This window comes from Clupea harengus, chromosome 12 (assembly GCF_900700415.2).
Source record: "Clupea harengus chromosome 12, Ch_v2.0.2, whole genome shotgun sequence".
NCBI lineage: Eukaryota > Metazoa > Chordata > Actinopteri > Clupeiformes > Clupeidae > Clupea > Clupea harengus.
This window is the reverse complement of record NC_045163.1, coordinates 26,602,464-26,629,401: the sequence shown is the minus strand read 5'-3', so window position 1 is coordinate 26,629,401 and position 26,938 is coordinate 26,602,464. Positions and strand designations below refer to the sequence as shown.

The following is a 26,938-nucleotide window of genomic DNA, read 5'->3' as shown; positions in this document are numbered from 1 at the left end:
TGTTATACCACACATACACAAAGCTGACACTTTTTATTCAGTACCCACTCTGGTTTTGCACATTTCTGAGGCCCAAGTCGGGCTATCAAAGGGAAAACGCAACTGTCAACTCAGCGGCATTAGGAGATAAAGAACAAAACCATGTCTGGTTACAAAATGTAGGCATGCTTGTTCCTAAATGCAAGGAGTATTCATCAGGTCAAAAGCTGTGTTTTCTTGGTGCTACATTTGTGTTACAAGCTTGCCATGGGCTCTACCCATGCGCACTACACTAATTAAGTGACACAGAAAAACGTTAGCGTCATTCTTCACAGTGCGGACAAAAAGTGCCAAATAATTCAATCATACAAAATACCTCATGATTAATACACCCTGCATTCAATTGAACCGCATAGCAACATTTTGCACCAGTTAAATCGAGCTACTTTAACACTTTTGTAAACATTAAATAAAATTCTTATAAAAAAATAATCAAATAAAAACTGAACATAAAACGAAAAAAGGAGAACTGCTGATTAAAAAAAACAACCAAACAAAATGAAACAAAAAAAAAAACGTCGTCTCCTTTCACTCCCATTCCTCATCGTCTGCTGCGGCGCTTGACACCGCTGACGGCGCTTGCTTGTCTGTTTGGAAGGAACCACCCTGAAAAAAAACAAAAAAAAAACCACCAGAGCAAGTTTCAGCAGCTCTTCAAATTCAGATGTTTTGAAAGTCCTTTTAAACCTTTGAGGTTAGGTCCACATTCCCATCTCATAATGATTTTATTCCATCTCAAGCAAACATTACTTGACAAAACTGATACACCGCATCATCGCTAGGAGAGGTCAAGTGTAGGCAATCTAACGCCCGAGACCTGATGCTGACTCAACCCTCTCCATGAGCAGACGCTCCCATCTCACCTTCCTCGTGTCTGTTGAGGCAAACACATTGCCTCGCGGGTTAAATCCAGTGGTCCCATGTGCTCCAAAGGCTACTTTCTCGAGCCAATCCGGCACTTCCTGTTGGGCCTGGGAAAAACACAAAAAATGATTTGGACCCCTGGGGAAAACGGCTACTCCGTCGGCTAGGAACAGTCAAGCTCCAGATGCCACACGGCCCAGAAATAAGAGCCTTCGCATTCTGAATAGGACAATGGTTACCAACAACTCCCCTTAACAGGATGTTGAACACAGACCTCAATAAGAACTCATTTAAGTCAGGTTGTGGTCTAGCCCCACACTGAGCTAACCATTTAGATATGTGTGTGTGTGTGTGTGTGTGTGTGTGTGTGTATCCACATCCTTGTACGAGGATATTTCTAAAAGGCAATTAGACAGCTAAATTGAACAGCATAATTTCACTCAATACAACTGGGCCTTGAAGCAAGACAACTTGGGGGAAATGGTAATAATTCTCTCATACTAACCCCTGAAAGGACTTTGACCAGAGACCGAGCTAGCGGGGTGTCTGCCTCTGGGTCGAAAAACGTCAAGGCACGACCCGTGTTGCCACAGCGACCGGTTCTCCCGATGCGATGCACATACTCATCGATGTTGTTGGGGAGGTCAAAGTTCACCACGTGTTGCACATGCTCAATGTCCAAGCCCCTGGCAGCGACGGACGTGGCCACCAGGACAGGACACTTCCCAGTGCGGAAGTCACAGAGAGCCTGCTCCCTCTCCCGCTGCTCACGGTCTCTGTGGCAACACAAGATTCTTTACATTTGAAAATTTCCCACGTTTTTGTTTTTGGATAATATCCAACTCATCCTGTCATAAATGAGGACTGCCAAACAACTGAAAAGGAAGCTTTAGACGGCACAGTGAAAAATGCTAAACCTGTTACTAATAGTAACCTTCTTGGCTTACGTTACCTACCTGTTACCACTCTGTGCTTTAATTTACCAGATGGCAGAATGTTACGCAACAATTGCCTGCATCACAGTAGTATTGGTAGTTCCATATCCCTAACGCCTCATCCAGTAGTACATTGGTAGGTTCCATATCCCTAACGCCTCATCAGTAGTATTGTAGTGTCCATATCCCTAACGCCTCATCAGTAGTATTGTAGTGTCCATATTCCCTAACGCCTCATCAGTAGTATTGTAGTGGTCCATATCCCTAACGCCTCATCATAGCATTGTATTGTCACTCACACCATGGATGCTAGTTGTGGGCAACTTCTCCTGACAGAGAAACGTGGCGATGAAATCTGCCCTTGCGTTTGGTTTCCACAAACACCATTGTACGCTCATTTCCTAGAGTCAAACAGGAATCAGTCAGCAGCCAAACATTTCCCCAAGTCACCAATCATCTTTCGCCGAGAACACACAAGTGTAAACACACAAGTGTAAACACAGAAGTGTAAACACAGAAGTGTAAACACAGGTACAGCCGTATGCCTCCTTCACATGTGCACTCAGTTCATTTCTGCAGCGACAGCGCCAAACCACCCCAGACACCTGTGAGAAGGAACCCCACCTGTAGTGTTCAGACACCTGTGAGAAGGAACCCCACCTGTAGTGTTTCAGACACCTGTGAGAAGGAACCCCACCTGTAGTGTTCAGACACCTGTGAGAAGGAACCCCACCTGTAGTGTTCAGACACCTGTGAGAAGGAACCCCACCTGTAGTGTTCAGACACCTGTGAGAAGGAACCCCACCTGTAGTGTTCAGACACCTGTGAGAAGGAACCCCACCTGTAGTGTTCAGACACCTGTGAGAAGGAACCCCACCTGTAGTGTTCAGACACCTGTGAGAAGGAACCCCACCTGTAGTGTTCAGACACCTGTGAGAAGGAACCCCACCTGTAGTGTTCAGACACCTGTGAGAAGGAACCCCACCTGTAGTCTTCAGTATCTCCAACAGCTGGTCCCTCTTGGAGAACTGGTTCACCTCCATGATCAGCTGCTCGACATCACTACAGGCTCCTCCAACCACACCCACAGCCAGAAACAAGTAATCCACCTTCAGGAAGTCTGCAGCCAGCCTGAGACAAGAGACAAGTTAACGTAATCACATTATCTCCATGAGTCTAGCAAGGCCTTGCACACTGCAACTGTAAGCCTGCCTGATAAACAAATATCCCAATACACATTTGGACCCAGCATGGGGAGGTCAGGTCACATTCTTTTCCCTGTGGATCTCTTTCAAGCCCAAGCACAAATTAAATAAAGGCATGTCACAACCGCAGCATGCACACCAGAGAAAATACACCCCACCCACACACACACACACACACACACACACAGTAACGAATGACTGTCCCAAGGCACCATAGAAAACCAACAAAACAAACGAAAGTATTTCCCAGGAGTCAGTGCAGACCTCTGGATCTCCTCCGGATAAGTGGCGCTGAACATCAGAGTCTGCCTCTCCTCTTTCGGGGGCATCCCGGGAGAGCCCACCAGCCTGCGCATGTCCGGCTCAAAGCCCATGTCCAGCATGCGGTCCGCCTCGTCCAGCACCAGGTAACGCAATTTACTCAATCCAACCTGGCACACACACACACACACAGTGGAGTTCATTTAGTCATTTAGCAGACGCTTTTATCCAAAGCGACTTACATATGTGTGACTTACAATGTATACACACACACTAATCGCATTATCTTAAATCTTTAGATGTGTTTACAATCGTTGCAATCAGAGCGCAGGTCTGACCTTCCCTCTTCCGATGATGTCCAGCAGTCTTCCTGGAGTTCCACAGAGCACGTTGCAGCCCTTCAGGACCTCCCTGATGGTGTATCCAGTGCTGATCCCTCCATACACCACCACCGGGCGCACACACGTCCTGCACAACCCAAGGGCCACAACACGCATTTATTCTTGTAAAGTAGTTTACACTTCCGTGCTCTTAGTATTCTTGTGAAGTAGTATTTATTGTTACACTAGGTCTCTATTGCTCGTAGCTTGATTGTTTTCTACTTTGTACGTCGCTTTGGATAAAAGCGTCTGCTAAATGACTAAATGTATTCTGATTAAACTATTATAACCACACAGAAAGAGATTTCTATCAGTCCTGACAGTAAAGGGGGGCAGGGAACACCAGGGTGTACCATCTGATCGGCCCTTCATCTGCTCACACTGACCACTTCTGCTTGTAAGAAGAGATTACAGACCTCACTCATGAACTACTGGCTTCTGTTGCCCCACTGGTTGACTTCTAAAGAAACTATGTGAGCAAACACTGCAAGGCCAACTTCTGCTTTCCAATATTAGCACACTCTTCCACTTTAGTGCCATCACGCAATCTACATAAAGGTTGCGAATTATGAGCGCACAGGTCTTTGGAAGCTCCTACCCGTAGGCAAACTTGCGCGCCTCCAGGTAGATCTGATTGATGAGCTCTCGGGTAGGGGCCACGATGATGGCCTCAGGCTCCTGCTGCTCGCTGAACTGGCTAGCTGCCACCCCGTCTCTCATCAGCGTCTGCAGGATGGGCAACAGGAAGGCAGCCTGCGGCAGGAAGTGACAATGTGGTTACCAAACTCCAAACCGCCAGATAAACACACAGGTCACATCAGCTCTTAGTATTATGGCCTAATCTCTTTCCCAGAGATGGCAGAGAAACAACCTGTGGCTGGCTCTACAGAGGCGGGCTTACGGTTTTTCCTGATCCAGTCTGGGCGCAGGCCATGAGGTCCCTGCCTGCCATGATGATGGGGATGCCATACTTCTGCACTGGCGTGGGTTTCACATAACCTGACTTGCTGATGTTTTTGCTCAGCGACTCGCACAGGCTTGCTTCTACAAAGGTCTGAGGAGAGACACACAGGAAATGAGGAACTCTTACGACACACTTCCTTTAGCCACAAACAATAGGCAACACCACATCACTCAAAGAATGAAAGACTATAAAATCTGCTACTCAGCCCTGCTATAAACACAGGATTCATAAATATCAGTTTCACAAAACCAACTATGGGTACAATTTCAGACCAGGGTAAAGCAGTGGCATGCTGGGACTCCCTCACAGGCAAGCAGCGCCGACGCTAACCTAGTCGCTGATTAGCAGACGCTGTAGCACAGCTATCGTTACTGATAAGTTTGGGAGATTTGGGTCAGAGATACCAGCCAAGAAGAGAGCAATCCCGCTCAAGTTGGACAGAAAACTCTTGCTGTGTTTGCAGTCACTGCATCTCTATGTGAGGACACTTAAAATGTAAAATGTAAATGCCAAAGAGATTGCTTAAAGCTGTTCAACATACACCCAACCTCCATGTCACAATGTTTTTTGACCGTGGTGATAAACATAATAAACTTCCAGTGAAAATCATAACATTATTTATTACACCAGTTAACGCCTTCCTTTTACGGTACATAAACCAAAAAGAGAAAACGTATTATTGCACAAACCCGTGCGCATATGTATAACACAGGCAGCATCATAACTGATTCCAGGTCAGCTTAAGATGGCCGGTTGTAACCATGTTGGTCTATACAAATATCTAACCCTAGCAAGTCTCCCATTGTTGTCAGCAATACCGTACTATATACAATACGCTTGCGCGCGCGCACACACACACACACACACACAAATACAGTACAATATACAATATGAATGCGCAAACATCCAACACAAAGGCTGATCACCCACCAGGATGACAAGCCCCGCTTTAAGTACGTGTCATCGAAAGTCAAATACACTCACACAATTGGACTAAACAAGCTGCTGGGAAAGCTAGTTTGACCTCCATTCCAGAGTCATTATTGCAGGCCAGCGCAACGACCACAAGATTTATTAAGATGGGCAAGCACTGCCTGCCCTGGTGGCACGCCACTGGGGTTCATGTTCATGTTTATGTAAAACGACAGCAGGTCCAATGTACAACAAAACACAAGCAGCCCACAAAATAAACAAATTTCGTTTTAGTCGAAACGAGAGCAACCGCACAAGCTCCAGTTACAGTCAAAGCAGCTTTGTGCCAAATGCAAATACATTTAAATAACTCATTTACACAGTTGATGCAAAAGATTTATAAAATAAAAAATAATAATAAAAAAAAACTCACCATGATGGCTGGCGGCGGGTTGCTTCCACTCACATCCACTAAGATGTCATCATACTTATCAAAATTAATGCCTGTCTGGAACTTAGCAAAGACAGCATCGTCCCCTTCCGGGGGTGGGGGAGGAACATAGATCACCTTCGGACCTGTGGCACAGAAGTCTTTAAGTACCCACACCAACGGGAAGAGGAGCAGCCATAATGACTGGACCCCTGAGCAATCATGTGCTGCAAACTCACCGGCATTTTCTCCATCACCTCCACTTTCATTGTCCCTTTTTCCTACAGAGTGACAAACAGCAACAGAAGTTTGAAACTTGTCATCAGGGGCAGACAGAGATTTCTTTTCATAAGCCACAAACTACTACCAACGTTTATTTCATACTCGGTTTACTGCTGCTTAAGTCTCTCTCCTTGTCTTTTGTTAACAGCTGTAAGAACACATTCTACACCGGGCATTCTAAATAACACATTTTTACACCATACTAAAAAGTTTATGGGCTTAAGGAGCACACCCAAATTCTAGTGATTTAACTAGTATATCATGCAACAAATGCTAAAATCATGACAGTACACAACAGTTAAAGGTTAAGGTTAATAACAAACAAGCCATAACAGCTACGATGGCCTATGCAATCTCAGTCCAGTTTTACACTTCAGATTCAAATGTAGTTGAAAACCCTCTCAAAAGACAACCAGCCACATTTCAAACTGGTTGTTTTCCTCTCCATTGACACCCATAAGGAGAAAGCTTAAAGTGGCTTAATGTTCCAAAACAGCAATCAATCACCAAATGTGTCTGACATCTCACATGTCAAACACACCATCTCTTATCAAAAAAGTTCAACTGAAATCCCAGGAATATGGTAGTTGGGCCTGTGTTATATTAAGCGCGGCCCTCTCCATTGCTGCCTAGTACAAGCAAAGGAAAAGCTCGATGGCTTAATGTTCAAAAAAAGCGATCAATTATCACCAAATTTATCTCGGACATCGGTCATGAACACCTTCACCTGTATAGGTAGGCTACATGAAGTCATGTTACACTTTCTTATAATGGCAGACAAATCTTAAATGTTCCTTATTAAACAACAGTAATATCAAATTTGACAAACACATTGATCATAACCCTATGTAGGCTGTGGCTCAAGTGATGTAAGAGGTTAAACAAGAATATTTGCGTTAAGCTATTTCAATTAGACCAACTGTAGGCCAGTCGCAAGCAGGATTTCACTTCTGCAGTTCAGATTGTTTGACATCTGGAAGTGTTCATGACAAGAGATGCCCCAGAGAAATGTGGTGATAGTCGATCGCAGTTTTGGCCCAACCCCTAGAGATACAGCTGTGTCTGTTTAGACGTTAAGCGGGTCAGAACGCCTCCTGCCACAGCATTCCACACCAGTAGCTACGTTGAATGGGTTACATTAGTCACATCAATGTCAGTGAATTTCCAGCTCATGTGAAATGTTCTTCCTAGACAGATCCATATTTATCAAGTATTTATGCTCTCTGGACACAAGTGGCCTAATGAAGAGCATTTGGTCATGACAATACCAGGCAGGCCTACCACACCTCAATAGGAGTACCTGACTTCGACTCTCATCTGTACTGCACAGACCCTGATTTTGGCTTCATTTCTACAGAACGGAAGGGCATGCAGCCACGCCAGCCATGATTATTTTGTATTATTATTATTATTTTTTTAAGTCATTGGCATTTTTAAATTACAACACCAACGTTCTTCACATTTTCACATTCTAACCCTCCCCCCCAGAATTCTACCTCACATTCTACCTCTACCTAGAATTCTATTTGGGGCGTTCACTGCAGTCACCTTTGGGAACGAATTCCTCATCTCTTCCCATGAAACCTGGACAAGAATATATGAAGAATGAGTGAAGAGCGAAGTGCTATTTAGCAGTGATGATGAGCACACTCCCGCAGCTTGCTCATCTTGGTACAGTGACTGATGCTTTTTCCCAACGTACCTCCACTCCCCTGGAATCCGTCTTCACCTCCTCCCTCTAAAGACACACAAACAAACAAACACACACAAAAGTCAGATATTTAGGTTTTCGCTCACAGGAAACGCTGTTACCAATCCTTGTGACCGTTTACCTTGCCGGAAGCCACCACCGCCCCCTCTGCCACGTCCTCTTCCTCTTCCAAAGTCACTTCTGAATTCTGCAAATGGATTCAGTTCACAAACCTCAGTGCCATCCAGTGCAGGTCAAAGGTCAAAATCCACAAGAAACCATACTATCATAGACAAATTATATATAAACAAACATATCAATAACATCTCATTACAACAAAAGTATCCCTTCTGTCGAGATTTACTTTAAGAGTGCTACAAATGTTTAACTGTTCCAAGACTAAACTTTCAGAGTAATTCAAAATGGGTAAATTACCACCGTCATTTCCATTTTCAGCGTTATCTGCAACAGAAGAAGCACTTTAATAAAAACAAACTCACTCCGGTGAATATTATTATGTATTATATTATAATTATAATTATTATTATTAACAATGATCAATTCATACTGGAGGATGCAAGTAGCACCGCCATGCCTAAGAACTTCTATGACTGACAACCTCCATCTATTCATATGGAGGGATTACACTATTCTTGTCTTTATTTATTTATTTTTGTCCAAAGAGTTTAAGTAAAGATTGTATACCAGAGTTATTTGAATCTCTAAATCCTCCTCTTGAGCCTCCTCCACCTGAAAAACAAGATGCAGACCGTTTGCACAACTTAAGCATCACCTGTATGGACATATTTGACAAGCAATCATACCTTTGTGCTAAAAAGACCACCTACTCATAACTTTCACTATATCCTTGTATGATTTCTTCCATTATAAAATAGTACCAATACCTTTTAAGAATCAATGCAAAAGCTCAAAACTAGGTTAAAATTCAGAGGACAACTAGAGCCATTGACTAAAAAACCTGTAGGTCAATTTGCACCATCCAGTGGCGGCATCAATAATGGACTCCTAACTGAAAACTAGTTGAATGTATTTGAAACACTTCAAATACCGTGAATTATTCACAACCCTGCAAGGGGCCGTAGCATAGCACAGTGTGCTATTTTGGGTTGAACACATTCAAATAGTAATCAAGCAATTACATTCACCATCAATTTTTAACTGTAATTGTTTCCAATACTTAGTGTGAGCGCGGTACATTGAATTATACCGTGTTTCTAATAAATCCCGTTCTTATTCTACTGTTTTGCGCATGGAGCCATGTCAAAGCGTGTGGTAAAGATAATGAATACGGCAACACGCAGATTAAATTGACTTATTCAGACTCCTGCTGGTCAGATGATAACACTTGCCTCTGCCTCGAAACCCCCCTCTGCCCCCACCATTCCAGGAGCTGCCATCACCATCTGCATTGGACATTAAGAGATCAGACCTTTCCAGAGTTTAAAAGCACCACACAATCAAAACCACACAGAACATGCAGGAAACAAACAATCCTCCACACACCTTCCTTATTTCCGTTTTCATCACCTCCTGTAAAACAGAAGAAGAGCTTCAAAGATCCCGTTTCACATTTTTAAATTGCCTACATGTTTACTGCTCCTTTATTTAGCCTCAGACTCTCAGTCAGAGGAAGACACAGTGGGTGTTTCTCAAAGGAAGGATCCTCGACAGCTCTATTTCAACAATGCTACGTCACCGAAGGCCAAAGGACTATTCCAATGTCTAGGATCCTTCAAATTCTACCAAGCACCCACAATCATATGCACATATACCAAAGCCTTTAAAAATAAAAGAGAAGAAAGACGTATTTTGAAGGTGGGCCCTTTTCAATAACACACATCTGCACAATCGCTAGACTGTTCTATTGTTGTTCTCCAAATGCTAAGGAGTCTTGCCAAGCCTCTGAAGGACCCCGACTTGGAGGGAGCCCTTCTAACAAGTAGTAAATGCTTGAGACACTTGAAGACACTTGAAACACCCAGTGTATATACAGTATACAAGTCGGGACACACACACAGCTATTTTACTGGGGGAGGGGGATGGATGGACGGACACACACACAGCTATTTTACTGGCAACTCTATCAGTACCAGAGCTATCACTCCCAGGTTTGACATCCAATAATATCTTTCATTGAAGAATTCTTAACTGGCCTTCTAAGCAAGTAGACACAAAACATTAAACTACATTTGGTACCTGAAGAGATAACATTACAGATGGACCATTCAACTTTTCACAAAACATTTTAAGATATGCTACTTCACAGGATGTTCACACTGGACCTGAGGAAAATGAACGGCTGAATCCGCCTCCTCCTCCGCCACGGCCTAACAAGGAAAACACAGAGTCAAATTGGATAAAATTCCCAAAAGATGGCTGTTCTGCAACACTCATGGTAGCCAAAACAAAATATAATTCAACACATTCAAGAAAGGCACCCCTGGTCAGTACATTTCCATTTTAATTGTCAAATGGGCCTTATAGGTCTCTTAGATAAGTGGTGGTAATATACCTACCATATTTCATAAAGGTAATTGTCCCATAAAGAAAATGAGTCCCACACCGAGATTATATCTTGATATGATTTTAGCCTGATTACATTTACACATAGTATTAATATGTGCCCCAGTGTCCACATTGAGACCCAATCGCTGCGTCAAGCTCACGTCTAGTTAACGGGTCAAAAAATTATTATATATGGAATAGAAGACTGAAGGCCATCTATGAAGCTGCACCGTGTTTGCTGCACTGTGTTTGTTTTCTTGTAATGAATGCCTTGGTTCACTTTTTGTTCTGTGTTGACACACACACTTTGGTTTGCACTTTGAGTGATCATATATGCATACACATGACTAAAGTACTCAGGAGTGACTCACTGCGCTCACAGGTGCAAGAACACTCCAAGATTACTGTAATGTTTTTATTGTCAAGTATTCACCTCTGCTTCCACCTCTTTCCCCAAATCCTCCTCCACTGTTCCAAGAACTTCCCTCATTGTCTAGAGACCACAAATAATTTGTTAGTGTTATACATCACTCACTCACTCAATAAATAAATAAATAAATAAACGAGTCATGGATGAAATACACGTACCGTTTTTGGAGAAGCTGTTTTTCTGCCCTCCACTGTTCCACGAGTTTCCTCCACTGGCTAAATGACAAAATAAAACATGACGCCACTTACCATTCATAATTCATCCCCGTTTCCCAGATAAACACTCAATATTAACATGCAACAGCATTTACATTCATACCAGTTGCAAATATTCACACTAAGAAATGTTTTTTAATGTTGATTAAATCCCCACTCAAGCATCCAAGCTAGCTGTCATTAGATTGTGACAACCAAAGTAAACTAATATATCTTACAGTAGGTTTTAAAACAAGGAGGGGAGGGGCTCACCAAAACTTGAGGTAGTGCTAGTAGCGCCTGCATCCTGAAAATAAAAATAAAAAGACTCGTTTACAGGTTGTTTGAGGCTTTTAACATTAAAAAAAGAATGTACCTTGAACTTAAAACCAGCACAAGAACTTATGTTTTACCTTTTCTTCCCAGTCATCCATTTTTGCAAATCACTAACAGAGAGAAATTGAAAGACGGCAACCAACATTAGACAGTGCAGAGTATAACCACTGTGACAAATAGCGCATGCCATTCTCTAACACGGTCTAGAAACTAGCGCTATCCATATAACCAAATTCCATGTTCATAAAATGAATCTAATGTTCGACACTAGCACCAAGTAAGTCAACCTTAGTTCAAGAGCGATTCCAACTTAATTTCAAAGTCTCAGTACTTCTAAATTGCAGCAATTTGCAATTTACTTCGTTAACATCGACCTCAGGAAACAGCTACACAATGCCAGTAAGGGATGGATTTGCATACCACATTATGTTCGAAAGCATTGTCCATTTCCTTTACCAGGCAAACAAGTTAATAGTTTTTTTTACCAATTTACCAAGCATTGAATTGAATAATGTTAATAGATGTTTTAACTGAAATAAATAAAAGGCTAGCCTGTTGGATGCACACGTTCTATGTTTAATGAAGTGTAGCCCGGACATAATTTAACCTGGCACATAAAACTATGGTCCATAGACTACTAATTCAACTTTACCTATTCAATGCAAATTACGGCTAAGTCGGTTAGAATAATCCTACACCATGTAATTCAACTTCGATATATTTGTTGGCTACTTATCTATAAGGTTAAGTAACCAAATTCCATTAGCTAGTCATTAGCTAACATGAGTTTGCTCAATTCAGGCTAACCATGTGGTACACTGCATGTCAGTGAGGCACCACATTCATTTTCCACGTTTGTAGAACATGTTATTTAACATTCAGTACTGCCAGTTATTGCATTTGTGTACTGCTGTACACAGGGATATGTGTTTAATAAGTCGTTTTTATCGAACATCGTGGTGAACATACATTTTCCTGTCAAACTTGCCCGTAAATTTCTTGAGGGTCTCCTGCCGTTGCCACTACCAGCGCTGCGATCCAGTGAAGAGAAGGACTTAACTAAAGTCACGCGGTGAAATCCAACGACATGGCGGGAAATTGATTAACGCAAGTAGGTTCAAAGGTCATATATATTAATCATATTTTTTTATGGATTAAATATACAATTAAGAACTGTGTAGGCGAGAGGTATCGAAAAAAATTAATAATAATAATAATAATATTCTTGTTGTTTTAATATTCTGAAGCATGCCTGACCTGAGGATTTTTCACAGCCTATCAACCATCAACTAGACCTATCATCTCACACCACTGTTCGTCCCTTATGTTCTTGTCAATTTACATTGACTTCAGGAATATGTAAATCCTATTTAACAAGGCACATATTATTGATTTATGGACACAGCTTAAAGTCTGCAATTCTAATTCCCATACGCTTTTTGTCAAATCATGAAATTCTCTTCACAATCCACTGTCCATTCAATGGTTGTCCCAAAAAAAAAAACTCTGGTATTCGTAGTCATTGCTTTGTAAATGGGAAACAAACATATTGGTTCGGACCAAGTCATAAACAATCACAGCCAATCAACAGGAGCACAGAAGTGAGGGTGTAATTTGATTGGCTGTTGATCTGAAATATCAACATCCTTTTGCAAAACTGAATCACTGAAGCAAGATATAAGCAGAATCATTCCAAATAAGTTCATGACAACCCTCCCAATCAGAGGAACACTGATTCATAGTGAAAAGTGAAAAAAGTATAAAACCTCCAGGTTAGACAGTGGTATCAAACTATACATAGATCTACTAATAAAGGCTGTTAAAGGAGAACTCCGGTATTTTATTATGACTTGGGCCCTATTTCCCCAATCTTTTGGGGTTAACATTTTTAAATTGGTTTAGTCTTGAGTTAGAACCCTGTAACCGGCAACCACAAAACTGCTTCACAATGTAATCCTATGGGGCAAGCATCCACATCAAAGTTAACTTTTTGTTTTGGGGAGTAATTCGTTCTTGCAGGTAGGGAGGTGCATGCCCATTTATGCATGTATGGGTGAGTATTAGGACTTTGTAGTCAATCCGGAAAGAGACAGGGAGCCAGTGTAGTGAGTGTAATATCGGTGTTATGTGCTCATATTTCCGGACTCTCATCAGGATCCTGGCAGCGCTGTTTTGGATGTATTGCAGCTTCTGGATGTTCTTGCCAGTGATCCCAGAGAAAAGTGAATTGCAATAGTCCAGTCTTGAGGAGATAAAGGCGTGGACGAGCTTCTCTGCATCCGACAGGGTTACAGTGGGCGGAGTTTGGAGATGTTTTTTAGAATATAAAAGGAGGTTTGTGTAATATGTAATATGTAGTTTAATAGTTTTAGAAAGTAGAGAAATACCTGGATGTGATGCGATTTCTTCAACAGTGGCACTGAAAACATTTTATTACACTATTATTTTATGCTATAGTCTAGGCTAATAATACAAATGTGCAGTCAACTTGTATATGACCTGTAATGCTGACCCGTTGAATAACAACAATGGTTTATTAAACGAACCCTATAATTAATTTCGTCAATTATCATTTTCACTTAAATAAAAGCCTCTCTTACTGCCTATGGAAATCTCCCGTTAGACACTACAACAAACTACAACTACAGGGAGAAACTGTCCAGTTTGTCTGCTGTCTTTTCAAACTCCTCCCCGTCTCACTGAAGACCGGTTGCTCCCGTTGACCATCAAGTAAATCGGAGTCAGCTGAAGTCGCGAACGAACGCAATCAGATGACTTTCACCGCGTTGAATTATGGGTATTGTGGTTTTGTGGACGTTTAGCACAAAGGAACGTGACGAAGTCGTCACTACAGATCCAATAAAACCTCCACCTGCATGTGCTTCTGACGTACCGATAGGTCTTTTCCCAAACATTACTGCTCGGCACAACAAACTGCTGGCACAGGGTGCGCTTCTCCTGTGAGTGAGGGTAACTTTTTTTTAGGTTTTTAATATACCACGTGTGTGCTACATGGCGATGCTTCTATGTTTATAACATCAGGTAGGTAGGTGGCTGGCTTACGTTAATAGGCAGCCTCTTTGTGCCTATTTGCCTACCTTTGTGGTTATCTCTTTTAACAGGCAGTACGCTAACTAGCTAGCCAGTTTGCTACTGTCAATAGATGAAATATAAAGAGCCTAAAGGCCTAGACTGGAACTGGATTGGTAATGGTTTAATATTATTGCTACATAAGAGCAGCCGGTTTATTGCCATTGGTGCAAAAAACTTCGTCGGGTGTAAAAGTCGGTAGGCTCAGTTTAGGAACTGTCAAGCCAACTACTCATAGGTAACCACCATTATCATTCTAAAGACAATTCCAATCGCTTTTATAATCTCCATTTGCTTGTCGTCAACGACATCGCTTGCCAGAGAAAGAGAACGTTGTTTGTGAACACCTTGATCGATGAAGTAGTTTAGCAGTTAAAATGACTTGGCATGACTTGTTTTAATTCATTCCCATTCACCTGAGGACTGCGATGTAACTGACACCGCTTTGATGAGTTCCTTTTGCAAATCGTTGAGTTTGTAAAATGGCTAATGTTTACTTTGGAGGACAGAGGCTTTACTGAAACACCCTGCATAAGAGTTTGTTTGCATTCATATAACTTGCGAGATTTGCCCCAACTTGGGTCAGCTACACACATTTTTAAACAGGCTAATCTACTTACTTGGTCAAAAAGAGATTTGTCAAGACTTGCCTCACATTTACAACGCAGCACAATGTTAACGTACAGATGCCTTGTTTAGGAGAAGGAGGAATGTACAAATTGTTTTGTAGCGTGAAGACGATTGAGTGTACATATTAATGTGCTCACATAGCCTGACTCAACTTGGCTACTGAGTATTCATTGCATGGCATCGCTTGACGCCGAAAAATCAGGTAGGAACTATTTTGGGGGTGGAAAATTAATATACAAAGTCGAAATAAACGAAACAAACAAAACACAATATGGTGCCTTCAAACACCATTGGTTGGTAGTAGAATCGTTGTATAAAAGCAAACGTGGGGGTTTGTAATCTATATCACAGCCGGAGGATACCCTATACCAGCCCCACTCACTGATGTCATATTGCTTAATTGTACTTTTAAAAACAACAGGAGTTGTACCAAAGTGATTTTTTGTCGAGGTGAACTAGTTATTTATTATTCACTCATGGAACAACAATGGCAGCGATGTTGTTATGCTCACTTCTAAGGTAAGGTCACTGTTAGAATGTGGATGTGAGTTGACCTTTGGTCTCCACTCTCAATTAATCACATGCCTGAACAGGGACCATACATCTTGGTGTTCTGGTGTATCTCCAGAACCCTAACCAGTGTCCTTGTGGCCATTGTACTAAGCAGGTAAACTTGACGGGGTCTTAAAGCTAATCTAGCGTCTTTAATATCCACAGGTTATCCATATGAAGTGAAGTGAAGTGACTAGCACAGTGAAGACATGGAAGACGACTCAAAACCACTACTGGGCTCCGTGCGGGCAGGGGAAAGTTACACAGATTCGCTGGAGCCAAGAGGAAGAAGGTACACCAACTCTAAGTCTAATGTCACGAGCAGAGATAAGGATGTTGCATTTTATACCATTTGAGACAATAATTTGACGCAGACATTTACACATTTTGTTACCTTCAGTGAATGTTGCCAGTAATGTTGTCTTTTGTCTTGACCTTTTTGCTGTGTTGTGTTGTTTTGCTGTAGATATAACTGCCACTGTAAGGTACACATATAATGTGACCAAAGTTACTTATTGATTGATGGAGCTGAGCTCAAATGCAAAATCTGGTTACATAAAACCTTTTACAAGGTTTTACTGCCTCAGTAGTGTCAGCATCATGTGTCCTGTTGACTGAGCTTGGCCTCCTGCTGTGAATCCTTGCCAAATGTCTTATTTCTTGTTGAATATACACAGTGTTGGCTCTATGTGTTGATATTTGACTCAATGGTAGCAGACAGCAATTTCTGTGTTATTTATCTTGAAATGAAAGGGGCAGTGTGTGGTTCATGGGTTTGTTGTTTGATATTGTACTTTGTGGCGGTTCCCCTGTCCTGGCATATCAGTGTACTTTGCATCAGTGGCAAGCATGTTTTAATTAATCCAGTTTGGTATTTCACAAATACTGACCAAGAGGCAGGAGCTCCTATTGGATTAAGTCATGGATTTCCAGAACGGCACCCCACCCTCTGCTCTGGGTCGGTTGAGATACATGTGCAAAACACGCGACGGCTCAATGTTTTCTCAGAAGTCCTTCACCCATGTAGCTGTGTACAATGAAAGTTCTTTTAACACCTCTGTGCTGAAGTCCACAGGCTCTCTGTGTGTGTCTATGTGTCTGTGTGTGTGTGTGTGTCTTCACGTATTTGCAAGGAGTCTTGTATGTGCTGCATACTTGTACGTGATGATTTAGTTCATTAATATAGGCCTGTTTGTGTCTGTAGGGCTTTTCATGTAGAGCACAGGAATATCGTAGATGACGCCCCTCAGGAGCGAGTGTCCTCTGAGGCTTCCATCATGAGCAGTAGAATCCATTACTACAGTCGACTAACGGGATCTTCTGACAGAGCACTTGTAAGAAACATCAGATTTACCATTCACTCATTCACTCATTCACTCATTCATTCATTCATCTGACTGACTCCTTTTATCCAATGAAGATGTCATGTATACATAGAACATTTGTGCATGATATTGCCACTTTGAGCACTGTGTTCAAAGAGGACATTGGCTCCACAGTAGACGGTCAGTTCCACAGTAATTGCTGATTCAGCGATGAGAATTGAAAATCAGTCGGGTTAAAAGGCGTTGCACAAGCTGACAGTCAGTTTTCAAAAGGTCCTTTATATGACTGAAGACTGTGCGTAATGGTTTTACTTTGCCATATTAGACAGTCATTCGATAGCCTCCATTTCCTCTCTTTACCCAGCCTTGTGATGGGTTTAAGGTGTGTCGCTTTTCTGGCCTGAACAGCACAAACTCACAATGGAATGTTCATAGCATTATATTTAAATTTTTCATTCTAAAGTGCTGAAGTGCTGACATTCTGAACACGCAACCACCCACTGACATCACCCTGGAAATGATTTACCTGTGTTGTCAGACTGTATGTTTTTGTTTACGTTATTGACCTGTGTTGTCAGCCTGTATGTTTTGTTTACGTCTGGGCTATCTTGGTCAGGCTCCTCCAGACCATGTGATCCCACCCGCCGAGGATATCTACGTCTACAGCCCGTTGGGGACTGCATTCAAAGTACAAGGGAAAGACGGGGCCTCCAAAAATCCCAGCATTATTACCATGTATGTATCTTGTATCCTCACCCATTATATTCTAGTGTGAATATGTGGCTTTCATAAAGCAAGTGGGCCATTTTTTTACATGTTGACTCATGGAGATTCAACTTCAATGCCTTATTATAAGCAGCTGTGTTAGATAAGGAAAATGAATCATAGACTGTTATCATGAACTGTTATCTGTTATCTGTTTTGACACAAATTGTCCTTGTTTTGTAGTTTTGCCATATGGAACACAATGATGGGGACGTCAATACTTAGCATTCCATTTGGAATTAAGCAGGTATTTTCAAGTCCATTTCCAATGGACAGCAAATATGGAGTATGAACAATTGGGTTTAATCCAGTTCAGTTGCCAAATAGATCTAGATTTGTAGCTTTGTCATTCCAAATAGCTGGCTAAATGTGTTTCTTTTCTAGGCGGGATTCACACTTGGGATTATCATTCTCGTCGCAATGGGGATACTCACCTTATATTGCTGTTACAGGGTGCTTAAGTCGACTAAATCTATACGTAAGTATGCAAGCGTCTAGGCGTTCAACACCTGTAGAACTATAGCTCTTCTAGTTGTACAATGCAGCTTCTTCTCTTCTTCCCAAGTATATTCCTCACTACTGACACTGACGCCTACCATAAGCCCTCTTCTGTATTGATCGGGACTTTGATGCATCTAAAATGTTAACTCTCAACCACATATCACTAATCACAACAAATGTGCAAATGTTGCAGTCTTTTTCTACACCATTGATACGGTCTATATTTATTTTCATGGCAGTCTTTGTCCACCAATAGGCTTGCTCTTTCAAAAACACCTAAACCTCTGATGCTTGTTACATTGACACGTGTCCTGCTAAGGGTTCCTTTGATGCTTGTTACATTGGCACGTGTCCTGCTAAGGGTTCCTTTGATGCTTGTTACACTGGCACGTGTCCTGTCAGGGGATCCTCTGATGCTTGTTACATTGGCACATGTCCTGCTAAGGGATCTGTTCATTGCTTCCTTACTGTCAAGCATTCTGGCAAGCTGGGTATGTAGGTATGAAGAGAGCTTATTGAGCACTGACAGGGAGGGGAGAGGCCCGTTTGACACGGAGATGCAACTGTTCACACATTGTAGTCGAGGCCGGGAGCCCTGAGTCATGGCGATACAGTAGACTCCCGGTTTCCCATGAGCCAATCAATCGCAGTGAAGTGTGATCAAGTAATATCCCCGATCCGAATGTTCGATTTCGACACTGTTCTACGCTGTTTAACGCTGTTTAAACACTGTTCTACGCTGTTTACAACTGTTCTACGCTGTTTAACACTGTTCTACGCGGTTCTATGCTGTTCAACACTGTTCACTGGCCCGCTGAATTTGCATGCTCAGGAAACGTTTTATTGTTTCCCCCCCCCCCCCCCCCCCCCCCCCCCCCCCCCCCCCCCACAGCATATGTGGACACCTCGGACTGGGAGTTTCCTGATGTGTGCAGGTATTATTTTGGGGCGTTTGGAAAGTGGTCGAGTCTGATCTTCTCAATGGTGTCACTAGTCGGGGCGATGGTGGTCTACTGGGTGCTCATGTCCAACTTCCTGTTCAACACGGGCAAATTCATCTACAGTAAGTAGTCTAGACAGGCTCCCCTTTTTCATAGTATCTCTCCGAGGTTTAAACGCTAATCTTACTTGATCTCTTCCCTGCTAGACTCTGTCCATCATATCAACATGTCCGATTCTGACTTTGGAACAAATGGATCCGAAAGAGGTAAGAAATTCCCTTTGCATGTCAGAGATGGTATTTGTAATGCAAACTGCATACGTATCAACGCAAAACCACAGCCAGATTTGGGTCAAAAATGGCTTTTTAGAACACCTGCTTCATGATGCATGAGGTGTCCAACGGACTGTGGACCTCATTTGTTTCTACTTGTTCATATTTGTTGTGCTCTGACATCCAGTGTAAAGAATCAGAAGCTTAAGCCAGCTATAGGGAGTTTTTTTTTTTTTTGGTCACGTCATGAAATCAACTTTTCCCCCTTCCCAGTGATCTGTCCGTTCCCTGACACCCACCATCATGGCAGCAACGTTAGCGTCAGTCTGCTGTACGTGAGCGGTGGGAACAGCTCCACGGCCGTGTTTGACCGCTGGTGGAGTAAGACCAACACCATCCCCCTCTACCTCATCGTGCTGCTGTTTCCCCTCCTCAATTTCCGCTCGGCTTCCTTCTTCGCCAGGTTCACTTTCCTGGGTATGTTCCCCTTTCTCTCACACACACACACACACACACACACACACACACACACACACCGACACACACACACACACACGCCAGAGTGTGTTAAGGCCAGCGTCTACTGGCAGGGTAACCACGTCCAACCACGTCCATTGTCTGAAAGCAGAAACACTCAATTCAAACGATGAGCAACAAAGTACCTTTTGACATGTTCCCTTTCACAGCCTGATTGGGGCCAATGTGTTTGAATGGCGTAACTCTGCATTTTCATTTTTTGCCCCAAAAAGAGATTTTGAAGGATAACGAAAGGTTGGAAGATAATATTGGACTGGGATTATTGGTAGTGCTGGAGTAGCAAAGACAAACATTTCCTTGGAAACAGATTGTGCCTTTTTATCATGTTATCATCTTATGGTTCACCCACTTTCCTTTGGCCTGAGGAGTGGTTTTCCATAGCTTTATACGTACTGGGATCTTGATCCAGCTGCTCGGGAAAGGCTGAATAGCAGTGACATTTATTTATGGATTGTACAGTGCTTTAATATAGATCTGTTTCCCTACATACAGGATTTTGTATTGCTACCCAGAGCATTGAGGGTCAAATATGGGTCCTTAAATAGCTACACCCAGTTGGCATTATCCTTGAATCAAATGATTGCTATTTTATTTATATATATATATATATATATTATCTTCACATCTCTATTGAACTCTATACGCATGTCTGCAGACCTTTATGAAGTTGTTTACATGCATAATGGATTCCATTGGTCTGTTAATTGCTGTAAATCCTGTCATCCTGTCTCTTTCTGATCCAATCAGGCACCATATCTGTGATTTATCTCATCGGCTTGGTGACTATGAAAGCTTTTCGCCTGGGCTTCCACCTGGAGTTCCACTGGTTTGAACACACTAAGGCTTTTGTTCCAGGTACTGCATTGATTTGTTGGGACATGATTGTCTTCCTCTGTCTGTTTTTTTTATTTTGAATGTGAAGGATGGGACAAGAGACAGACCAGATGAAAGATTATCTTAGAATAACACCATCAATCGCCCCTGTTGATTGAAAATACCTTTTCATAAACTTATCTTGTTATAATCATGTTATGATGTTTTCAAAGCTTCAGCTAAAAGCAAACAAACTTAAGTATATCACGGAGGCTTGATCTTGACTACATCAATTATGCAACAATGGATATTGTGCTGTATAATTCTTTGAAACCCCCCCCCCCCCCCCCCCCCAAAAAAAGAATATCACAGAGGCAGTCTGAATGCTAACTGCTATACTGTAACTGCTAACGGGTTTAAGTGGTGTCAACCTCTATTAGTTAAATAAATCACTGCAGTGACCTTAAAAATGTCATCATGATGTGTACACAGGTACCTTTTCAAGGGAATGTATTAACTTGCAAGGGCAATAACATGTGTTCCTTGAGGTCTGTACGAACAAGGCTTAACCCTACAACCCTTCTGCCCCTCTCTTGGGTCTGGTCCTCAGAGTTTAGACTGCTGTTCCCGCAGCTGACCGGGATCCTCACGCTGGCCTTCTTCATTCACAACTGCATCATCACCCTCATGAAGAGCAACAAGCACCAGGAGAACAATGTGAGCACAGCCACAACACCGTTAGCAGCATGGCCCACTCACTGCCAATGCATCTGAGCACAGCCACAACACAGTTATATAGTATAGTTGACTTGTATGTAGGTTGGAATGGATTTAGAACCACTTTTGAAATCCACAGACCAAGGAGACCAAAGAGAACGTGGAGATGAGAGTTCTTGATGACTCAGTGGAGGTGGTTTTAGAGCACTGCAGAAAAGCATTGAGACTAGTTTCAAGCCCCCTTCACATACAAAACCCTTTTAATGTATCAGGGAAAACAGAATTGGGCTCAATGAATTGGGCTCAATGGTCAAATAGTGATCAATAAATGAATTGGGCTCACTGGTCAAATAGTGATCAATAAATGAATTGGGCTCAATGGTCAAATGGTGATCAATAAATGAATTGGACTCAATGGTCAAATAGTGATCAATAAATGAATTGGGCTCAATGGTCAAATGGTGATCAATAAATGAATTGGACTCAATGGTCAAATAGTGATCAATAAATGAATTGGGCTCAATGGTCAAATGGTGATCAATAAATGAATTGGACTCAATGGTCAAATAGTGATCAATAAATGGCTTTCAGTGTGAGTGGGGTCAGTGACCCCTATGACATCTCCTCACCATAGACAGGACCGTGCATATTGTTCCACTTCTCTTTTAAGCAAAGTCCTTGACGAGGAAGCGTCTCATATTAGTCACTCTGAACAGGAAACTGAAACTGCCATGCCAGCGGGCTGAGAAATGTCTGCCGTCAGCTTATTCATGATTTGTGGTTGTTCATGTGTGGATCACAGCATTTTCACTTCACGTTAGCTTCTCCACGTTAACCTAAGGCATGGGTTTGCAGTGTGATTGTAATACGTAGGCGTCTTCTGTGGTTCATTTTGGCTGAAATGAAATAAGAAATGGTTAGGAATGATTTTAAATGTTTTCATAGGTTTATTGTGGAAAGATCCAACTAGCGTTGATAAATACCATCTGCCAATAAAGCAATATATTGTTACCAGTACAATTTCATTAGGAAAAAAAATCACCTGTTTGTAATGCATACATATGTCCACATACGTGAGTGACTCTTTGCTGTGTTTCCAGGTCCGGGACCTGTCCTTGGCCTACCTGCTAGTGGGCCTGACCTACCTCTATGTCGGAGTGCTGATCTTTGCATCATTTCCTTCGCCAGAACTCTCCAAAGACTGCATTGAACCAGTAGGAGTTTATTTGGCCCTCATGATCTAATGTTGGTCCAGTGACCCATCAGAATGTTGAAGCGTGAGATGAGCAGTTTGTGTAGAAGCCATGAAGATCACAATCCATGTCTAAGGCCTTGTCTGTGTCTGTGTCTGTGTCTGTGTCTGTGTCTCTGTCTGTCTGTCTGTCTGTGTGTCTGTGTGTCTCTGTGTCTGTGTGTGTCTGTGTGTGTGTGTGTGTGTGTGTTTTAGTTCAGCTTCTGTGAAGTGCATGCGGTGTAATGCTGGTAAAAGAGACATTACCACAATACACAGATTATGTAGGTCAAAGGAAATCCTAAACTCTTTACCGTAGCCTTGCAACAAGCCAATGCTAAACCTATTACCCTTTGTACCATATTATTTCATTACTTTAGTCATTCCAGTCAGTTTGGATAGGCATGGGAACTAAATGTATAGTTCTTCGCTACTCCACTGCTTGCTCACTTTGCGCATATTCCTGGTGTTTAAATGCAACATTCAAGACTGCTAATTTAGCTCAGCCATTTCGATCGAGATGGGATATTGACAGTTGAAAATGTAATGGCACATATTAGCATATGTGGCCCTACTGGAGAAACTGGATGCCATGTGCTTGTGGTGTTTACATTACATTTAGTCATTTAGCAGATGCTTTTATCCAAAGCGACGTACAAAGGAGAGAACAATCAAGCTATGAGCAATAGAGACCTAGTGTAACAATAAATTAATACTACTTTACATAAGAAATAAAAAAGTGCAGGAATGTAACTATTGTAAGTGCGAGTTAAGTACTAGTTAGAGGAGATAGCACATTCACTAAGGGTCTTATCTGTGGGCAAAATTGGTCTCTGGTCATATCAGTTTGGTAGTATAAATGCAGCTTTAGTCATTCTTCTGATTTCATTCTGGTTATTGTGAAGTTGGTTATTATTCTGCTGTGTTCTAGAACTATTAGATGTGCACTGTTTCTGTTCTAGAACTATTAGATGTGCACTGTTTGTGTTCTAGTACTATTAGATGTGCACTGTTTGTGTTCTAGAACTATTAGATGTGCACTGTTTGTGTTCTAGAACTATAAGATGTGGACTGTTTGTGTTCTAGAACTATTAGATGTGCACTGTTTGTGTTCTAGAACTATTAGATGTGCACTGTTTGTGTTCTAGAACTATAAGATGTGCACTGTTTGTGTTCTAGAACTATTAGATGTGCACTGTTTCTGTTCTAGAACTATTAGATGTGCACTGTTTGTGTTCTAGAACTATTAGATGTGCACTGTGGAGGATTACTAACCCTTAGCCATGTGTCTGTTTCAGAACTTCCTGGATAACTTCCCGAGCAGCGACGTGTGGGTGTTTGTGGCTCGCACCTTCCTGTTGTTTCAGATGACCACCGTCTACCCGTTGCTAGGCTACCTGGTCCGTGTGCAGGTCATGAGCCAGGTCTTTGGCAGCCACTACCCCGGGTGAGCCTCACAGTCGTGCCCACGCACATTCTGTCCAGGAAGGCAAACCAGAATCCTCACATGCAGCACATGGTCATTCCTCTGTGTGATTTTCATGAATACCTCTGGCGTTGTCCAAAGAGCGTACCAATGAGCTGTGTCCACCTCTGGCGTTGTCCAAAGACCTTATGAATGAGCTGTGTCCACCTGTGCCGTTGTCCAAAGACCTTATGACCTCTGGTTCCACAGGTTCTTCCACGTCCTCGTGCTCAACATCATCATTGTCGGCTCAGGGGTCCTCATGGCCAAATTTTACCCCAACATTGGCTCTATAATAAGGTGAGATGACTCTAAATGTATCTCAGCAAAAAAAAAAAACCTATCTTCATTCCCTTTCAACGGAAGAAAAAAATACGTTACCCAGAAATGTTTGTGTGAGAACGTATGGTTGGAAAGTGCAGTGAAAGTGAATTTTTTAATTATATTTCTCTCTCAGTTGTGATTTACGTTTATATGAGAATTGATTGCATGTTGAGGTTAACCATTTCTTTTTATCTCTCTCTCTCTGTCTCTCTGTCTCAGGTTCTCTGGGGCGACGTGTGGTCTGACCCTGGTGTTTGTGTTCCCCGCACTCATCCACATGATCTCTCTGAAGCGGCGGGGGGAGCTGCGCTGGCCCTCCGCCGTCTTCCACAGTTTCCTCATCGTGCTGGGCGTGGCCAACCTGCTGGCCCAGATCTTCGTGTAGCTCTGCCCCCAGAGCATGTTGGGAAATGTAGTCCTGATGAACTAAGACAGGGGCACTCCCTGGGGAAATGTGAGGCCGTGGAGGAGCCCTCCGATGCTATTTTCAAATGGGAAATGTTAGGTTGGATTTTAACCTTTTTATTGGTTTGGTTTCAATAGAATTACGGTTTTAGATGAAACGGCAGCAATGGAGGGGTTCACTCCCGGTCAGTGTGACTTAATCACACTTGAATATCAAGTCAACGTTGTTTTCTGTCACTTTGAACTTTTAGAGAATGGTACATCAGGCAGTGATGAATACAGCAGTATTGTCAGGGAATTCAATGTAACCCAACTTGCAAGCCGGTTATAATTGTTTTTATTTCATTTTGATCACTTGTCTCTACTATTAACATTGTACTTGCAGCTATGTCAGTGTTTTAATGGTTTGATGATGTAATGACTGACATTATGTGTTAATTGTTTGATGGTATTTGCTGAGGTGTTTCCCCAGGGAGTGTTGTTAGTTCTGACTGGTGTTTTCTTCAGTGCTACTATGCACAGATCATGGATGGGTTGCTAAACAGTGTACTAATCATGTTTTGTCACGGTGTAGCCAGAGAACTGTGTTTGTCGCTTAAAAGTAAGTCGCTTAGCACAACCTGTCTGCAAGTCATTGGGTGCAGCAGCTTTGACTTGCAGAGAGATGTGTGTACAACTACGCCACCCTGAGGTTTGGATGTGCTACTTTCCCCTACCGAACACTTAACAGGGCTCCACAGATGGGGTGATTTTTTTTTTTTTTTAGTTTTCTTATAATTTCCACAGCTCTGTTCACAGTTGATTATGATATGCAGAAAGTCACAAGTTGTATTTAAGTTAATTTGTGAGACATAAGGGGGGGTCATCAGGGGTGTGTTTCTGTCGTGTTATGGTTTTCTGTCACAATCTTTGGGTGGGTGAGTTCTAGAACATTCACCAGGTGAATCACCAGAATTCATTCCTGCGTTGAAACAAAAAACAGTTTCTGATGTGAAAGTCTGTTATACTTATGAATTCAAACTTCTTTTTTTTTATCGTATAAGGAATATTATATATTTTTTACTTACACAATACACATCTATCTCCTCATAGAGGTGTTCTGAAAAGGATGACATATTTCTGCATTCTTTCATCTATGAGCCATACAGTAAATATGTTTACAGGTGTTGATGCTGTTGATAGGTGGTTCTGAAGGCTTTTTAGTAAGAGGCTAACCCAAGGTGTGACCATGTTCTCGGAGCTTCTGCCAAAGCATCAGCACGAGACTCCCAGAACTCAAAAGTGACACTGTGCTGTTATCTGAAGACATGAGTGAATGAATGAATGAAGCCAGAGTGGCCTCATGTTTAAATGGAGAGAGACGAGAGGATGGACAAAGGGACTTTGTATTTTATCTGGGAATGGTTCTTAGCAACCAGTCTGTAACCGTGACAACTGAAGCAGGCACAAATGTTGTGTTTTTGCTAACTTTGCTCGCCATAACTGCAGCACCATAACCCTGCTGGATGATTTTCTGTTTGGTGAGCACATTGTGGAAGGGGCCTAATTTTCTTTAGATGCCTACAAATGTTGAAATGAAATGTACTTAATTTTGCACACGACTTTAAACTCCAAAGGTTTAATCTGTTTTGTAAATATGTGTTGCTTTGCTGGCAATATATTTTATGTTTGCGTATGTACTTGTAGTGACAATAAAATAATGTTTTTGTTTTCACACTGTTGTTGAATATGTAGAATGTAAGACCATCGTTAAATTCATTTGTGTTCAGACAAGTGTCTGTAATGGCCTCCAGTTGACCTTGCTGTCAGACATTGTCAAGATGCCACCCCCTCCCTCCCTCCCCCCCTCCCTCCCTCCCTCCCTCCCTTCAATGTGCACATAAAACATGTGTCAGACCGGACTGCTCATCTCTTTGGAGATT

The 26,938-nt window shown here is 42.2% G+C and overlaps 2 protein-coding genes across 5 annotated transcripts; one reads left to right on the top strand and one right to left on the bottom strand.

Moving 5' to 3' along the window:
• Positions 1 to 18: 18 nt before the first annotated feature.
• Positions 19 to 12,533, bottom strand: ddx4 (DEAD (Asp-Glu-Ala-Asp) box polypeptide 4). The gene is given in 25 exon segments (XM_031578197.2): positions 19 to 645; positions 903 to 1,010; positions 1,409 to 1,677; positions 2,134 to 2,197; positions 2,199 to 2,239; positions 2,824 to 2,969; positions 3,308 to 3,474; positions 3,643 to 3,772; positions 4,283 to 4,437; positions 4,586 to 4,738; positions 5,994 to 6,136; positions 6,230 to 6,271; positions 7,821 to 7,856; positions 7,975 to 8,010; positions 8,105 to 8,170; positions 8,398 to 8,424; positions 8,668 to 8,712; positions 9,333 to 9,386; positions 9,487 to 9,513; positions 10,266 to 10,310; positions 10,922 to 10,981; positions 11,077 to 11,133; positions 11,386 to 11,419; positions 11,526 to 11,558; positions 12,437 to 12,533. Coding segments are annotated over 24 exon segments (2,004 nt in total). The 5' UTR covers positions 11,547 to 11,558; positions 12,437 to 12,533; the 3' UTR covers positions 19 to 567.
• A 1,777-nt stretch (positions 12,534 to 14,310) lies between these two features.
• Positions 14,311 to 26,730, top strand: slc38a9 (solute carrier family 38 member 9). 4 transcript variants are annotated; one of them, XM_031578167.2, is made up of 15 exons: positions 14,311 to 14,408; positions 15,886 to 16,012; positions 16,925 to 17,054; positions 17,662 to 17,780; positions 17,994 to 18,057; positions 18,195 to 18,288; positions 19,204 to 19,374; positions 19,459 to 19,518; positions 19,798 to 20,001; positions 20,809 to 20,916; positions 21,485 to 21,591; positions 22,692 to 22,805; positions 24,121 to 24,269; positions 24,498 to 24,587; positions 24,831 to 26,730. In XM_031578167.2, exons 2-15 carry the CDS (start codon positions 15,930 to 15,932, stop codon positions 24,994 to 24,996), a joined length of 1,659 nt encoding a protein of 552 aa, XP_031434027.1. In that variant the 5' UTR covers positions 14,311 to 14,408; positions 15,886 to 15,929; the 3' UTR covers positions 24,997 to 26,730. The 4 variants fall into 4 exon arrangements, with proteins under 4 accessions (XP_031434027.1, XP_031434026.1, XP_031434025.1 ...); XM_031578166.2 differs by lacking the exon at positions 14,311 to 14,408 and adding an exon at positions 14,418 to 14,490; XM_031578165.2 differs by lacking the exon at positions 14,311 to 14,408 and adding an exon at positions 14,424 to 15,370.
• The last annotated feature ends 208 nt before the right edge of the window (positions 26,731 to 26,938 follow it).